The sequence below is a fragment of the Myxocyprinus asiaticus genome, chromosome 23 (assembly GCF_019703515.2).
Source record: "Myxocyprinus asiaticus isolate MX2 ecotype Aquarium Trade chromosome 23, UBuf_Myxa_2, whole genome shotgun sequence".
Classification (NCBI taxonomy): Eukaryota; Metazoa; Chordata; class Actinopteri; order Cypriniformes; family Catostomidae; genus Myxocyprinus; species Myxocyprinus asiaticus.
In genome coordinates this window covers 34,466,324-34,484,506 of record NC_059366.1, presented here as the reverse complement: position 1 = coordinate 34,484,506, position 18,183 = coordinate 34,466,324, and the positions used below count along the sequence as shown (strand labels likewise).

General features: G+C 42.7%; 1 protein-coding gene across 1 annotated transcript; it reads right to left on the bottom strand.

Annotated features, from left to right (window-relative positions):
* Positions 1 to 14,235: 14,235 nt before the first annotated feature.
* Positions 14,236 to 15,968, bottom strand: LOC127413798 (uncharacterized protein F54H12.2-like). The gene is made up of 2 exons (XM_051651213.1): positions 15,854 to 15,968; positions 14,236 to 15,098 (listed from the first exon to the last, which is right to left on the bottom strand). Exons 1-2 carry the CDS (start codon positions 15,966 to 15,968, stop codon positions 14,236 to 14,238), a joined length of 978 nt encoding a protein of 325 aa, XP_051507173.1.
* Between the last annotated feature and the right edge of the window lie 2,215 nt (positions 15,969 to 18,183).

Below are 18,183 nucleotides of genomic sequence, written 5' to 3'. Positions count from 1 at the left end.
AATGAAAGTTTGAGCAAATGATAGAGTGTCAGCTTCGGGAAGCACAAAATCAATGAACGAGTTAAACAGACACATCCTCACTAATTATAACTGATGGCACCCGAATTGTCAACAAAAGCCTTTCTTCAAGCTATATCTGTATAATTGTACAGTGAAGGTCATACTTGATTTGTACCACAAATCATTACAGTATTATACACAGAGATCCAAAAGCATTTTGGGGAAAATTGCAACCATTTACATACAGGCATTCAAGACACTAGGTATATATTAAATTATTCATGTAATTTAATATTATTCCTCTCTTTTCTTTCTTTCCTCCTCTGTATCTTCCCTGTGGTAGTGGCCAGGGGTTTTGCTGTGGTAATTGGGGAGCTTCAGAATCATGCAGATGAAGCTCAAGTGAGGAAGGGAATAAAAGTGGAAGAGGATAAGCGGGGATGGACTCATAATTAGCAGCTCAGTTCCCCAGCTCTGTGCAAGCATTTCCCAGGGGGGCTCCTTTCCTAACTTTCCATTTCGTATGGCACAACACTATTATATTCGCTTAAGTATGAGGTAGATAGATCTCACCGCCACTGATGGGCAATAGTTGGGGAGACCTGGTGAAGCCACTTTGATTATTTTTTTTTTTTTTTTTTTTTTTTTTTCTGGCTTCAGGACCCAAATTTTACATTGGAATAAGTGGATTGTGAAATATTGTACAAAGTAAACAAAAATGTCTTTAAAACCAAACTTTCAAAGTTATTAACATTACCATGAATTGCATAGGCCCAACAATATGCAAAATTATTAACATGAAATAACATGAAATAATACAGAAAATTTTGCAAATGCATAAGCAATAGCAGAAGTGCGATTTACCAGCTTAACACATGGTACAAATACTGGGACAAATATTGTATTATTAGCCATTTAGGTGAATTTGTGCCAAAATACCAGAGTGTAAATGGGCGAACAGCTTTTGGCAGACATGAGAACCATTTCCCACATTTTTAAAAGTTGATAAACTTTTCATTTTGCTGTCCTAACTATGCAAGATTACAGTATATGTTTAGTGGAATTTCATTATTTGCATTTACATTGCATTCTACTAGCTGTTTGTGACCCTATTAGAGCAGACCAGCCACCCATTTTTGGGTCACAACCCACCAGTTGAGAACCACTCCTTTAAACTGTCTGTGGTATGAAATATAAGCTGGTTGGACATGTACTGAATACCAGTTGTTATAAATATTTGGGCACAGGAAAAGTAATTGCGGGACAGGGCATTATTGGGGAGAGAGTGGAGGAATTGAATCAGGAAATGTTGCAGGCTAGACCCAAACCTGTGTCACCCCTATAAGCACAACAGATCAACATGTCTGGAGCTTGTGTGCTAACCACTTCCCCACCACAATAAAACCAATATTTGTAAAGCACAATCATTGACACTAATATTCTTGCTCACTAGTCACTGGGTCTAAGTCCTGTAAGTTAAAGTCTTTTCAAACAACAGAAAAATAAAGAGTTTTATGTGGAAAGTTAGGTCCAGCATTATATTTTTGAATGACTGAAAAAAATAACAGTCAGCATCAAAGAGGGAACAGTTTTGCAGTGAAATAATGCACATAACACACTGAGAGGTGAAAGGAAACCAATTTCAACTGGATGACATTCATTTCCTCTGAAGTGGCAGCAAGAGTATAACAAAAATATTGTTTTTTTAATATATCAAAGTGTGTCAGAATGAGCACACATGGCACACCAGTGCATTTCACATTGCAAAAGACTGTTAATAAGTATGTTCACATGCACTTTAAACATTTGATTTTAGACTAAAACAATAATTTATGTTTTTTAAATATCATTTAAAAGCTTTAGTTCTACTGAAATCTTACCACTCCATTTTTTGCGAAGTCAGATTAACAGACCATAGAGTGACAATGTACCTCCCCTCAACCAACCAGCAAGTCATGGTTCATAGATATGTATTTATTGGATGCTTAATTCATAAAAAAAAAAAAAAAGTATGAGCCCTTATGATATGTCCTGCCCTTTTTGTTTCAATAAGAAGTATGTCAACAAAATATAGAAAGCTGCGCTCATCAAGGAATTTCATGATGTCTTTAAAGTTCTGCTCTGGAAGGAGAAATTCTGTAACTTATCTACCAAACAAAAATCTGAAAAGAGCTATTTCTCAGAGAGAACAGAAAGTCTCAGTCTTACATTTAACAGACAGTTTTATACAAAGTCACTTATAAATGAGAAACATCACAAGCAAATTGCCAACAATATCTGCAGTTTTGAACTGCCAGAGGTTTAAAGATGTTAGCTAGAGTTGTACACAAGCTAGAGCAGATGACATCTATGTGGAAAAATATGGAAAAGAGAACAGGAAGATTTTTTATTAAAAGGGAAGTGCCATTGTCTTGACTATGAAAACCCAATCATAATGTCTTCAATACATTCAAATCTTGATATGAATATATTAAAGAGCCGCTTTGCATTTTGCCTTCCTTAGGCACTTTGCATTCCTTGAGTCTGAGTTAGGGTAATTGTTGCATAAATCTCAGTCCTAGTGAGAGCTATTCTCCACCAGACTGATCTCATGGAAAATCGGCAACAGGAGGTTGATTGTTTTGTCTGCTGAAAATTGGTATGCTTTCCAAATATCCAAACTGGCAGTGGCCGAAGCTAACAGTTGTGACGCATTACACAAGTGCAAGAACTTACTTCTTTGAATGGATGTGACGTGATGTCATGGGAGGATTCATTCTGTTGGTTTGTTTCTGTGTGTCTCCCTCGTGTTGTTGCAGGTGCGGGGTTAATCACGTGGCAGCATTGCCCAGCAACGCTCATTACCAGCCACTGCTTGATTAGCTCAGCACCTGCACACCATCTTCTCTTTCCCTTTGTCACATATTCCCTGTTGTTTGTTTTGACTTATGTTGAAATTCTGTTTTTTTGTAGTTTCTTTCCATGAAGACCCTAGTAGTTATAACCTATACTATGTGTCAAAATGTCAAATTGATTGATTTATGACATGTGATTTATGAATTCCACCCCCCCCCCCCCCCATCACCCTTGATTGACAGGTATGTGTAACGTGATTTATGACCCCCGTCACCCCTGATTTTCAGGTAGCAGATAGTCTGGACATGTTAAAGAACATATTTGGACATGATCTTCCAGGGATATGTTGGCCAGTCGTTGGATGTCAATGATTGTTTATGGTGTGTTTATGTTAATGATTTTAAGTGTGAGCCCTGCTTTTCACAGTTTATAGCTCAACATCAGAGCGTGCATCTCTGCGAGACAGTACGAACATCCCGCCGCTCAGTAAGTGTTTGTAATACAGCATTATTTACGTGATTTGTTTAAAAAATTCTTATGTGTTTTTTTTTTTTTTTCAGAAGATTTATCAAACCTTGTAAACAAGATCGGTGCATCTGGAAGCGAAAATCACACGGTGAGGGCTAGCGGCCATGGTGTTGCAACAAAGCCGAAAAGACTCAAACGTAAAGCGTTTATGGTCTCCCAGGTGCACACTCCTGTTGATGGGGGTGTGAGAGATATTGATTTCATACCACAGACACCAGAACGGAAACGGTCAAGACGTTCACTCAGAGCATCAGCTGGATTGTGAACAAACATTGATGTTGGCTTGAAGTCTTAAATAGTATAACAATATGTATGACTTAAAGCCTTTATAAATATGTTAAAAACATTCTTTTTATCTTTTTCCTAATTCATATATCCTCCCTAACATTTTTTTTTTTCCTCCACAGAGTTGGTTGTGGATGACCATGTGGTACCCGATGTAAATGATGTTCGGAGCTGAGGTGATGGACTGATAGAATCGTGGGACACCTGTTCATTTTCCCAGGTACCTAAAGAAACACAGTGGGATGATCAATCCAATGAACGCGTGGTGTCTGTGGCAGATTCCGACCCTGAGGCTCTGCCTTCAAATCAGGAGGCTTACAGATGGTAATCACATTCCGTTACAGACAATCTGTACACATAATCGGACTGTTACAGGACGGTTTCAAGACCACTGAGGGACGTTTTAATGCCACTGAGGGGCGTATTAAAGCTGCTGAGATGCGTTTCAACATCATTGAGGAGTGCTTGGATACCTTTGAGAAGAAGCAGGGTTATTATACAGTTCATCTGGAAAGTATTCAGAGCGCTTGACTTTTTCCACATTTTGTTATGTTACAGCCTTATTCCAAAATGGATTAAATTCATTATTTTCCTAAAAATTCTACAAACAATACCCCATAATGACAATGTGAAAGAAGTTTGTTTGAAATCTTTGCAAATTTATTAAAAATAAAAAACGAAAAAAAATCACATGTACATAAGTATTCACAGCCTTTGCAATGACACTCAAAATTGAGCTCAGGTGCATCCTGTTTCCACTGATCATCCTTGAGATGTTTCTACAACTTGATTGGAGTCCACCTGTGGTAAATACAGTTGATTGGACATGATTTGGAAAGGCACACATCTGTCTATATAAGGTCCCACAGTTAACAGCACATGTCAGAGCACAAACCAAGCCATGAAGTCCAAGGAATTGTCTGTAGACCTCTGAGACAGGATTGTATCGAGGCACAGATCTGGGGAAGGGTACAGAAAAATTTCTGCAGCATTGAAGGTCCCAATGAGCACAGTGGCCTCCATCATCCGTAAATGGATGAAGTTTGGAACCACCAGGACTCTTCCTAGATCTGGCCACCCGGCCAAACTGAGCGATCGGGGGAGAAGGGCCTTAGTCAGGGAGGTGACCAAGAACCCGATGGTCACTCTGACAGAGCTCCAGAGTTTCTCTGTTGAGAGAAGAGAACCTTCAAGAAGAACAACCATCTCTGCAGCACTCCACCAATCAGGCCTGTATGGTAGAGTGGCCAGACAGAAGCCACTCCTCAGTAAAAGGCACATGACAGCCCGCCTGGAGTTTACCAAAAGGCACCTGAAGGACTCTCAGACCATGAGAAACAAAGATTGAACTCTTTGGCCTGAATGTCAAGTGTCATGCCAGGAGGAAACCAGGCACTGCTCATCACCTGGCCAATACCATCCCTACAGTGAAGGTGGTGGCAGCATCATGCTGTGGGGATGTTTTTCAGTGGCAGGAACTGGGAGACTAGTCAGGATCGAGGGAAAGCAATGTACAGAGACATCCTTGATGAAAACCTGCTCCAGAGTGCTCTGGACCTCAGACTGGGGCGAAGGTTCATCTTCCAACAGGACAATGACCCTAAGCACACAGCCAAGATAACAAAGGAGTGGCTATGGGACAACTCTGTGAATGTCCTTGAGTGGCCCAGCCAGAGCCCAGACTTGAACCCAATTGAACATCTCTGGAGAGATCTGAAAATGGCTGTGCACCGACGCTCCCCATCCAACCTGATGGAGCTTGAGAGGTCCTGCAAAGAAGAATGGAAGAAACTGCCCAAAAATAGGTGTGCCAAGCTTGTAGCATCATACCCAAAAAGACTTGAGGCTGTAATTGGTGCCAAAGGTGCTTCAACAAAGTATTGAGCAAAGGCCGTGAATACTTATGTACATGTGATTTTTTTTTTTTTTTCATTTTTTATTTTTAATAAATTTGCAAAGATTTCAAACAAACTTCTTTCACGTTGTCATTATGGGGTATTGTTTGTAGAATTTTGAGGAAAATAATGAATTTAATCCATTTTTGAATATGGCTGTAACATAACAAAATGTGGAAAAAGTGAAGCGCTGTGAATACTTTCCGGATGCACTGCAAACAGTCTGTGAAGGCCACACTACAACAACAAGGTATCTGGATTAAACAAGTGATAGCGATGCAGCGTTTGCATGGTGGGGTGAGCCAACGAGCAGCCCGCAATCAAAACCTGACAACGGACTTATTAAAGCAGGTCGTACTCATGCTTAAAAAGAAATTCGGGTGAGTTGTAAAAATGTTATTTTTTTAACTGTGTTTTTTATACCATCTATTTTTTTCAACATTTATTCCCACTGTATGTCATTTTAGTTTGGTTGTAATAGTTGATGTTTTGGTACCTTTTTTTTTTTTTACTGTATGGGTCTAGTTTTATTTCCATAGTTGTATCCTTAGTTATTTTAACTGTACACCCCTAAGTGTGGTTTAAATAAAAAAAGATCTGATTTAAAAATGGCAAAACATTGTCGGGAGTCGGATGGTTGTGATCAGGGGCCAGCAGCTAGGTTTAGATGATGCGACGAGAGTGAGATCCCCCTTGAACTGTGCAGCAACACAGAAATATTGCTCTATTTAATTCAGACAATGGATGAGATTAATAGATCTGATTCTACAACTGGTACATTGCTAGAATTATTAAACATTGTGAGATCAATGTCAGACGATCAACCAGATCCAAATTCAGCATTAGACAGTGTTTTCAATTCTCACCAGGTGGGCGAGATACGGATGGTTATCTATACCCATTCATTTGATTCTATAGCACCAAATATGGGATTAACACCCACTGATATTGACATGCTTGTAAGAGAGGGTGGTGACATTGGTGGTAATACTGTGATCCCGAGACTCAGATTAAATTGTTTGGAGATACGTCAGCGTATAAATCTGCATGTGATATCTGCCACAGACTTAGCAGCCTACTATATATTTTTGCATGATATTTTGTCCGAAATAGTGTCATTTTCCAGACCATTGGCTGGGGATGATGGGTTAATTAACATAACATTGAGAGGTCCTAGTATAACCACTGATGTTAACACTGTCTTGTCACCTAGCAACGATTACAGTGTGGATGTCTTAAATCAGATTGAAAAGATAATGCAAAGTAACTCTGAAGTGTGGGTTGATGATAGTTTGGATCTAAATGTGACTATAGCAAGGAGTAAACAAGGGGGTGTGTATCGAAAGATACGTGATCTTGCCCATAACGATGTGATCTCCAGAAACTAGATGAATATGTTCTGCCCCATCAACACATCAAATAATCTGTGTTTTGCAATCTGCTTGGCACATTTTCTAAACCCTCAAAAACCACACACAAATCTAGAACCTATAGCAGCGGCGATGCAGAAGATGGGGGGGTATTCAGAACAGCATAAGATAGCGTTTAATGATATCACATGTTTTGAACTGATGTTACACATTAAAATAGTGGTCTTCTGTAGGTCATGCACTGGTGTGTTGAAGTATACGTCCAATGACGCTTATCACAAGACAGCATTCTTGTACCTGCACAATGGCCACTATTTTATGATTAAGAAGTTGAATGCATTCATAGGTACTCCATATGTGTGTGACTACTGTTACCAGGGTTTTACTAACCATAGAGATCATCGTTGCAAATATGTCTGCGATATCTGCAATGGTCCTGATTGTTATAAGTACCCCGTCAAAGCAATGCAGCAACTGTTTGCGGTACTGCACATCTGACTATTGTTATGACGTGCATAAGCAACCGACATTAGGTCAAAAGTTTGCACAGTGTGCTGTTACAAAATACTGCCAAAAATGTAATACGTTATCATGTCAGTGCCACCAACCCCAAACCACACAAGTGTGCAACCGATCAGTGTATCCATTGTGGTGAGGAATCGATTAATGACAGTGTACATCACTGCTTTATACAACCAATAATGCTCGAGGCACCTAGTGACAAGTACATATTCTATGATTTTGAGACGCAATACATAAATGGTAAACATGTTGCAAACTTCGTTTGTGCCATTACATTTAAAGGGGAGGAGTTCACAGCCGCTGGTCCAGACTGTATAGAATGACTTGTTAAAAGGTTTAGACATCCACGTTATCAGAATTTCACATGGGTTGCCCACAATGCTTCTGGTTTTGATAACTTTATACTTTTGGAATATTTCACAAAAGCAGGGCTCACTCTTAAAATCACGATGCAAGGATGTCGGATAATTTTAATGTATGACAACACATTCAAGCAGCACTATATTGACAGTTATTCATTCATCCCTATGCGTTTGTCCATGACATCTGCTGCGTTAAATCTAAACTGCGCAGAGAACAGTTATTTTCCGCACAATTTCAACAGATTAGAAAATGAGAATTACATAGGCAAATACCCGGACAGGCATTTCTACGGCTATGAGAGAATGTCTGACAAAGAGAGGGCTCTGTTTGACGAGTGGTATGTTACAGTATCGGGTAAAGTGTTTGATTTTAAAAAAGAACTTGCTATGTGTGGCAAGAATGATGTCCTTTTGCTCAGGGAGGCTTGCATGAAGTACCACGATTAATTCAAACAGTGTACCAAACTTGATCCGTTTAGATGCACCACTTTAGCAGCATGTTGTATGGCAGTGTATAAAACCCATTTCCTACCAAAAGACACTATAGCTCTGACCCATAACAATGCGTACACCAGTCAGAACAAGACCTACACAGCCATTTCCATTGAATGGCTTGAGAATGTTAAATCAACACGCGGTATAGACATTCAGCATGCATTAAACCACGGCGAGATGGTGATTTGGAAAATACCTGTGTAAAAAAGGCTCTCAAATTCAACGGCTGTATGTTTCTTGGGCATGAATGTCATTATAATCCTAACCATTTACACCCGTTATCAAAACTGCCCTATGGCACACTCAGAAGACAGTTTGATGATAAGGTTGAAATTTTAGAGCATGCATATGGGTTAGAGGTAGAAGTGATGTGGGAGTGTGCTTGGAACACTGCTAAAATAATTTTCAAGGATTTTGAACCTCTTGAAAATTATTATGGATTTGTCAAAGCCACAGTACTGCCTCCGCGAAAACTGCTTCACCCTGTCCTTCCCTATAGGACTGGTGGCAAGCTTATGTTCCCTATCTGTTACTCACTCGACGTTGTGTCGATGTAGTGACACTAGGGGTCACTCTTGGGAACCCGAGACACCTCTGGTCTTTGATAAAAGGCCAATGAAAATTGGCGAGTGGTATTTGCATGGTCGGTTTATACCCGAACATACGGGTATAAAAGGAGCTGGTATGCAACCACTCATTCAGATTTTCTCTTCGGAGCCGAACGGTCATGCTCACTGAGCTGAATTCCCTACTACTGTTCATTCACCTCTGCTGGATCTGACAGCGGATTTCAGCGGCTTCTCCCTCCTCTGCACTGGTGCACTGCAGAAAATGCCCCTGGGCGCTTCGGCAGAAATAAAAGAGTATATTTCTCTAAAAGAGTATATTTCTCTAAAATTTCACCCCACCCGTCGGTACATCTGACGAGATTGTCCCTCCGGCCGAGATGAAGAAGGGGTTTTTCAGCCCCTACTTCATTGTACCGAAAAAAGGCGGTGGGTTGCGGCCAATCTTGGACCTGCGAGTACTGAACTGGGCTTTACACAGACTCCCGTCCTAGATGCTGACGCAAAGATGCACTCTAGCGAGCGTCCGGCACCAAGATTGGTTTGCGATGGAAGACCTGAAGGATGTGTACATCCATGTCTCGATTCTACCTCGACACAACTCACCCGCCGTCTCCTCCTCTGGAGTCAGCAGCACCTCAAGTCGCTGCGAGCCACTCACATCCTGGGCGACCTCAACACTGCAGCGGATGTGCTGTCATGGCAGGTTACCCTCAGGGGAGAGTGGAGACTCCACCCTCAGGTGGTCCAGATGATCTGGAGTCGATTCAGACAGGCACAGGTAGATCTGTTCGCCTCCCAAGAATCCTCCCACTGCCCGCTCTGGTATGCCCTGACCGAGGCATATCTCGGTATAGACGCGCTGGCACACAGCTGGCCCCCTGGACTGCGCAAATATGCGTTTCCCCCAGTGAGCCTTCTTGCACAGACACTGTGCAAGGTCGGGGAGGACGAGGAGCAGGTCGTCTTGGTAGCACCCTACTGGCCCACCCAGACATGGTTCTCGGACCTCACGCTCCTCGTAACAGCCCCCCTGGCGAATTCCCCTGAGGAAGGACCTTCTTTCTCAGGGACGGGGCACCATCTGGCACCCGCGACCAGACCTCTGGAATCTCCATGTCTGGCCCCTGGATGGGACGTGGAAGACCTAAGCGGTCTACTACCCGCGGTGGTAGACACGATCACTCAGGCTAGGGCCCCCTCTACGAGGCGCCTGTATGCCTTTAAGTGGTGTCTGTTCACTAAGTGGTGTTCTTCCCGACGCCTTTTAGGGACCAGGTGGTGAACCTGCGAGCGCCGCCCCAGGAGGAGGCAGACCCAGCCCTGTCGTTGTTGTGTCCGGTGCGCGCTTTAAGCATCTATTTGGATCGCACGCAGAGCTTTAGGATCTCTGAGCAGCTCTGTCTGCTTTTTATGCACAGCGGAAAGGAAGCACTGCCTCCAAGCAGAGGATCGCCCACTGGCTCATTGATGCCATAGATTATGGCATATCACGCCCAGGACGTGCCGCCACCGGTAGGGCTACGAGCCCATTCTACCAGGGGTGTAGCGGCCTCCTAGGCCCTGGCCAGGGGTGCCTCTCTAACAGACATTTGCAGAGCTGCGGGCTGGGCAACACCCAACACCTTTGCGAGGTTCTACAACCTCCGGGTGGAACCGGTTTCATCCCGGGTAGTGGCACGCAATACAAGCGGATAAGCCCGGGATAGCCGGCCGGGTGTATCTCTTGCACATAGTGCCTTTCACCTCCTCTGAGCTGAAGACGTGCGCCATTAATTCCCAGTAGTGTTCACAAACTATGTTCCCTGGTTGACTTCCTCCGAGCCCTGTGGCAGTCGAGTTTTCGGAGAGACTCGCTGCCGGCCCAGTACACGTGCTAACTAAGAGCCCTGTTCTGGGGTAGGTGCTCCGCATGTGGCGGTTCCCTGTAAAGTAACCCCATGCGATATATATTTTCCGCTAATTCGTTTCCCTGTTGGCAAACTGCGTCTTCCTTGGGCAGAGCCCCCTCTGCCACAGTCTTTATGTTTGTAGTAACTCCTCCCCCGTTGGGTAGGATCTACCATGAGACTTCTCCACATGGTCGGCAAGACCATGTGACGTATTTTCCACTTAAATATCCCCCCTCTCTCTGGACGAGGTGTGGTCTCCACGGTGTCCTCCCCTTGGGAGGGACACCCCCCGACTAGACCTGGTCGGCCCAGTCGGATATTCCCCCTTTTTTTAGGGAGTGGAAAAAAAAGAAGGGGAAAAGAGGCCACGACTGGGCTAGCCTGTCTCTATCTTTTGGGTAGTCGACTTGTCCCCAAAGGGCCGTTCGACACTCATAACTATGTTGGGGGAGGTTACGTGTTGGCCTGGTGCGCTGGCTATGAGGCACACAGTTGTCTGCCCATCACACACCGCCAGTTCAAGTAACACAGTTCAGCCAGTTGTGGCGTTTCGTACAGGGACCCCTAGTGTCACTACATCGACACAACGTCGAGTGAGTGACAGATAGGGAACGTCATGGTTACTTGCGTAACCTCCGTTCCCTGATGGAGGGAATGAGACGTTGTGTCCCTCCTGCCACAACGCTGAACTACCCACTGAAATGGCCGGACCTTGTCTCAGCTCCTCAGCATAAAACCTGAATGAGTGGTTGCATACCAGCTCCTTTTATACCCGTATGTTCAGGGGAGTGGCATGCAAATACCACTTGCCAATTTTCATTGGCCTTTTATCAAAGACCAGAGGTGTCTCGGGCTCCCAAGAGTGACCCCTAGTGTCACTACATCAACACAACGTCTCGTTCCCTCCATCAGGGAATGGTGGTTACGCAAGTTACCATGACATTTCCGCTCTGCCGTACATGTACGGATCAGCAGAATCAGACCACCCTGTGTACACACACTGATGAGGAAAGGGCTATTTCAGGCTGCTGGGTCAGTATCGAACTGTTAAAGGCTGTGGAGAAGGGTTATGATGTAACGAAGGTGGATGAGGTATGACATTTCCCTCAACGATCAGAAACATTGTTTTGTGATTATGTTAAAACATTTTTACAGTATAAACAAGAGGATATGGATTCTGACAATCTCTTTGGACATGGGGTGTGCAAGACACAGTTGGTTTTGATTTCAGATTACAGCATCCATTTTCATGTGTGATAAGTGGCCCTTCAAACTTGGGAAAGTCATATTTTGTAAAAATGTTGTTGCAAAATGCTGTACGGTTGATTTCTAAAAAAACTGAAAATATTGTGTATATTTATGATTGTTGGCAATCATTGTATGATGAATTGTTGAAAATGTACAAAATTAAATTTGTTGAAGGACTACCACAGACTCTGATGATTTGTTCCCCGTCAACAAAACGAATTTACTGATCCTTGATGACCTGATGAAAGAGGCCAGCGGTAGCAATGATGTGGAGAAGGTGTTCACACAAAATGTTCACCACAGTAATCTTAGTGCTATTTATATTGTACAGAATTTATTTTGCCAGGGTAAATCCAGCAGGACCATCAGCTTAAACACAAATTATCTGATGTTGTTTAAAAACCACAGAGATACCAATCAGGTCAATGTACTAGGAAGGCAAATGTATCCCGGTAACACAAAATTTATGGAATGCTATCAAGATGCAACCAACAAACCTTTCGGATACCTGATGATTGATTATAAAACAAAAATATGCGAACGCTATCGGCTCAGAACAGATTTACTTTCAACACATCCTGTAGTATACCTCCAGAAAAGAAGGTAGTGAAAAAACTGTTGGACGGTGAAAATGCCTGCTAGACTTTGTAGAAACATGCCTCTTTTAAAATTATTATTAAAAGCAACACCCAAACAGAGACGGATTAATTTACAGTCTGCCACAGACGAGCTCATTGTGACATTGTGTGAAGTAGCTCTTAATGTGCTCTACGTCAATATACCACTCACATCACAACAATACCAGAAGCTAAGAAGGAGGAAAAGCGAGATCAAATTTGTTGCAGATAAGAAGATTGGGGTTAAAAGAAAGAGATGGCTGATAAACCAACAGGGTGGATATCTTCTGCCCCTCTTAAGCATTGCAATCCCTTTTATCTCCAGCTTGGTTGCTTCTAGATAACTTTGGGGATTAACACTTGCTAGAGAAGGGATAGGGAAACCAACACATTAACATTAACCCTTCCACAGCCTGACCACGTAGAAAAAGAAGACCCACCCGCGACAGTCTGTGTAAGTGTCCAGGATGTTTTAGATAATGATGTGGACGACATTTTGAAGAATGTTCCACAGAAGAGTGTAAAAAAACGTTCATTACATTTTAGATAAAATGTCTAAAACTAAAGATGTCACTTCTTGGGCTGAGTCAGGCGAGTTTGTGTTTAAAAGTAGAACAATCCCTGGTTCACACATGCTCAATTTAAAGGTGTCACAGCTCCACAAAAGATTGCTGATGCACGGAGACCTGTTGGATGGAATGAGTTTCTGGAGGCTTTTGCTACTTTAAACATACCATACTTAACGGTACCAAATCATTATGTCAGACATGCAATTAACTCTTTCAAAACCAAATCGACACCGACTATAACCAGCTCATCTAAGAAGAGTAAAAAACAGAGTACACCCAAGTTCACCATCAACACATTCAAATTATTCAGATGGACATGTATTCATTTCACCCACTCTTGACCAGAGTCAGTGGCTAAGTTTTTAATCTCAGAGTTTTGTATGTTCTGTGTTCTCATGTTTTGATCTTATTATCTATATTGTTGAATGTGTTGTTTGTATAATAAAGAGTCAAAAGAAGAAATTTCTGTTCTTTAGTTGTTTTATTGAAAATATTAAGCATAAGACAAACATTTCACCTGTCTGAACACACTTGAAAACATTTTTATTACAATGAGATTGTTTTTGTTTTTTTCACAAAAGCTGACACCTTTTTGTCATTTTTAATAAAATCATCGGTATACAGCTTCAACACAAGCATAATCATACTCCTTTGCCAGGTGGTAGAGAAAGAACACACAATGCTGACCACAAGTCTCTGATGAAAAATCTTGGACTTGCACTGATGAATGCTGTACCACACTAGAATTACGGTTTAGAAAGTTTTTGATAATCGGCGGAAAACGGGGGTAATCTGGTTTATTACCAGAGCTGTCGAAAAAACACCCCACACCATCCTCATTTATGTAGATGGCTAACCAGTGTTCACCTGGGAGTCCTGAAGGATGTGTGTTGATTATAACCATTGATGGTAATTTTCTTAAAGGGTCTTTTGGTAGATAGTCACACGGGAGTACACTGAGAAAATGGATGTTGCATGAGATCTCATCCATGATAGTCGTTAGCTGGACAGTGTCCATTTTTACATATTAATAGTAATCAACCAGGATCTGTCAGCGATTTGACACTTCTATGATGCTCTCGAATATGGCATAAACAATTAAGTTGATTGTTTGGGGTAGTGGTTGTCTAAACCGAGCTTCTAGTCTAATATTTCCAGACTTGATAAGCGATATGTGCTGACTGCACTCCTCATCTGGTGTGAAGTTGAATGCGTGGAGGGTATAGCCATGCAGAAAGTCCTCCCTATCAATAGATAGAGCCTGATTTTTAAGATGATTTCCAGAAGCCAACGCTAACTGGTAAAATTCCCACACTGCAGAACCACTTTCATATTCAGGCTGCAGAGGCTTCGCTGGGTGCTGTTGTCCGTCCAGATAAATGGCCAAAAATTCTAGGTCAAAGTTTTTAAATGCAAATGGGTTTTTATTATAGGATCCTGTGAACGCATCATTATCAGTCATCGCTAGAACAACAGATTCTGATAGAGTTCCTAAGAATAAGTTTTCTTGATTGCAGACACGTGAGCCTGCAGGAATTGAGAAGTTGTTCAGGCACACTCTGTCGATGGGGTATTTGGCAGTTGTTGAGAGCAGTGCTTGTGCATGCCCCAATCTCACAGCTGGTGATACAGACAGTTTTTTCACAAATAGCGAGGCTGACAGGATGTTTAGTTTATAGGCTACAGCATCACTCCTCATCAAGCAGAATTCATCTTTACCTCTCGTCATGCGAATTTTAATGTCCACCCCATTAAGCATCAGTTTTTCTTGAAAGAAAATATCACTGTGAACGGGTGCGAGTAGCTCAACCACATTACTGCCGTTGGTAAAGGCCGCTCTCTTTGTCAGACCGCGATTACCCCCAGCGGGGTCTGCCACATCCATATGACCAGCCGTGTCTTTGTAAAAGAGCCCTGCAGAGAAAAGCGTTTCAAGGGCATCTTTACCATAATTGGTAAGACATTCTATTTTGCATCAATAAGGATGTGTACTAGAACTCTGTGATATAAGATAGTCTCCAAGCGACACATCCACTTGTGAAAATATTGTTGCCCCTGCATAGTTAATAAGACCCACTGGGGCTCCATCTGCAATATCTGTGCCGTCAGTATTAGTGATTTTGAGATGCAAAAACACCAGTGTGTTGTTTAGGTCTACATAATCCTCTCCAGTCCCCGCAATAAAAAACTCCAAAGGTGATGAGTCCGATATCACTGATAATGGTGGTACTTCTATATAAGTATTTTTTTTCAATAGCAGTTTGAGTCAACGGCACTGTGAACAGATCCAGTTCGGTTTTTAAACAGTCTTCTGACATGTTGTGTAGTAAAGCCATGATCTAAAATATTGTTTTAACAGAGCTCTTTGGTCTTTTTGATGTAGCACGTTTTGTTGTCTCCTTTTACGACTGACACTTTCTTAGGTGTATGTTTTGTTTTCTTCTGCGTTTGGCCACTCCTCCGCACCCCTGGTGGTCTAGATGCTTTTTTGCGAGCATCACCATTAGCCCGGATCCGTCTTGAGTACTGTTGTTATTAAAAGTGTGTTGCTACAACATCACTTAGTATGTTTTTTGCAGCTGATTTAAGATGTGGCTTGGCTATGCTAAATCCTCGTTTTAGCAATGGTATGGCCATTCTAAAGGGTCCTCTAAACATCCCCCCCAAACCAGCTCCATACATAACCCCGCCCCCGGCATAGCCGGGGAGTCCATTGCTGGCCTGATTCTGGTAATAGGCCACATAACGCATGGGGCTGGCATTGTGATTGTTGAAATATGCCATTTTTAAACAAATTGTTTCACAGGTATGTAGAGTAGCTTAGCACACACCTTCCCATAACTGAAACGTACATCTTGATTTTGATTGTCTTTCACTTATGGTTTGGTTATCTCGGTGATGGACGATTTATTAACTGGTACACAATGCGGTCTGTCATATCTAACACTAACAATCTTGTTATTCTCACCGTCTATATGTACACACCTTAGTAGCGGAACATGATGATCACCAACTGATTGATATTCTATAATATTCTTGTAGATATACATGATGTACAACCCACCATTTATGTCTGCTTGATAGGGCGCATACGTCACAGGCTTGTACCCAACACTATGATTTTCATGAGTTTGGTTACCAGTTTCTATAGCAACCCCTGGTTTTAATCCTAAAATATTAGCCAACTTTCCATAAAATGTCAGTGACGTCTTTGGAGGGGCTTTCAGAAACACTTTGTTTTTATCATGGTCATAACCAAGTCTCACTCGCGATGGAAGGTTTGCATTGATCTCCCTGATCAAAAAAACGATATCATCATAATATCCAGTCTTTAACCTGTAAGGTACATTTGATATCTTTTGATCGCTGCTGATGAAAATCTCTATCTCTTTGCCTTCAACAGGATAGTTGGTGATGTTTTTCTCACTATCTGTCGCCGTTGTTTCAGCATAGTTGAGAATGAACGCAGCATCTTCCTCATTAAATGTGTACCATGACACTGGATATTCAAATTTGATCAATCCAACTTGCCATTCTCCTTTTAGGTTTATAGTTCTCGCTAACCTGGTTGTATAACTAGATATGCGGTTTTCTGTATAAACAGATAATGAGGCGTTGCAGGGCAACGTGACATAAAATCCACCCTCAGTTATGGTTGGTTTTTACATGAATGTGTGCTACCTACACTATATTGCCAAAAGTATTTGCTCACCCATCCAAATAATTGAATTCAGGTGTTCCAATCCCCCAGAGACTATTCCTCCTGCTGCTCCGCCTGCTCCCCCAGAGACTATTCTTCCTGTGGCTCTGCCCACTACCCCAGAGACTCTTCCTACAGTGGCTCCGCCGCCTGACCCTGTCCCTGTCCTGGGGCCGCCTCCCAGGATTCCTGACCCTGTCTTGGCCCTGCGGCTGCCTCCCAGGACCCCTGACCCATTCCCCACCTTGAGGTCATCTCCTTGGTCTCCTGGCCATCTGCCTGATCTGCTCTGGTCTCACTGGTCTCCTGGCCGCCCGCCTGATCTGCTGTGGTCTCCTTGGTCTCCTGGCCATTCACCTGATCTGCTCTGGTCTCCCTGGTCTCCTGGCCACCCGCCTGATCTGCTTTGGTCTCCCTGGTCTCCTGGCCATTCGCCTGATCTGCTCTGGTCTCCCTGGTCTCCTGGCCATTCGCCTGATCTGCTCTGGTCCCCCTGGTCTCCCGCATGATCTGCTCTGGTCTACTTGGTCCTCCGAGCCTGCAGCATCGCCCTGGCTCTCCATCCCTCCGGCTCCACCTTGGTTTCAAGCCTCCCTGACTTTGCCTTGTCTACCTACCTGTCAAACTACCTGTTTTCCCCCCACACCCCATGGACAATTTGTTTTTGTTTTGTTTTTTGGAGCATCTGGAATCCGCTCCTTAAAACTGGGGGCTCTGTCACATATTCCCTGTTGTTTGTTTTTACTTATGTTGAAATTCTGGTTTAGTTCCTGTTTCCTGTTAGTTTTGTAGTCCTATGTAGTTTCTTTTCATGATTGGTTTTCCCCTGATTGTTTCCCCAGGTGTTCCTCGTTCCCTATTTTCCCTTGTGTATTTAAGCCCTTGTTTTCCCCTGGTTTTTTGTCAGTCTTCATCTGTATTATGCTGTGCTTTGTTCTCTGTGTTATGTTTCATTATGTTCTGAGTTACCTGGTTTACCTTTATTTGATTAAAAAGGATGCATTTAGATCCTCATTCCTCTCCTGTCTCATCACACCCATATAAGCAGCCCTTTTGTGTGAGTTCAGTATTGGATCGTTCTCGTGTTATGTGCCATGTTTACTCATGTTTCTCATGCCTTTCTCTTGTTTTCTCTAGTGTGGATATTTTTGCCTTTTTCCTGTGCTCCAGCCATTTCCATCTCCTCCATTCACCGGATCACTCACCTGTGTTTCTCTCTGCTCCAGTCGCTGCCATTACACACATTGGAATATCACCTCTACTCTCTCCCCGCTGCAGCTGTTGCCATCAGAGACCTTC

Excerpts from the sequence above, each read along its gene's own strand:
- LOC127413798 (XM_051651213.1), bottom strand. The coding sequence starts at position 15,968 with ATGGCATATTTCAACAATCACAATGCCAGCCCCATGCGTTATGTGGCC. Across the intron at positions 15,099-15,853 it reads CGGGGTTATGTATGGAGCTG|GGCTCTTTTACAAAGACACG; the intron begins GTTTGGGGGGGA and ends TTTTCTCTGCAG.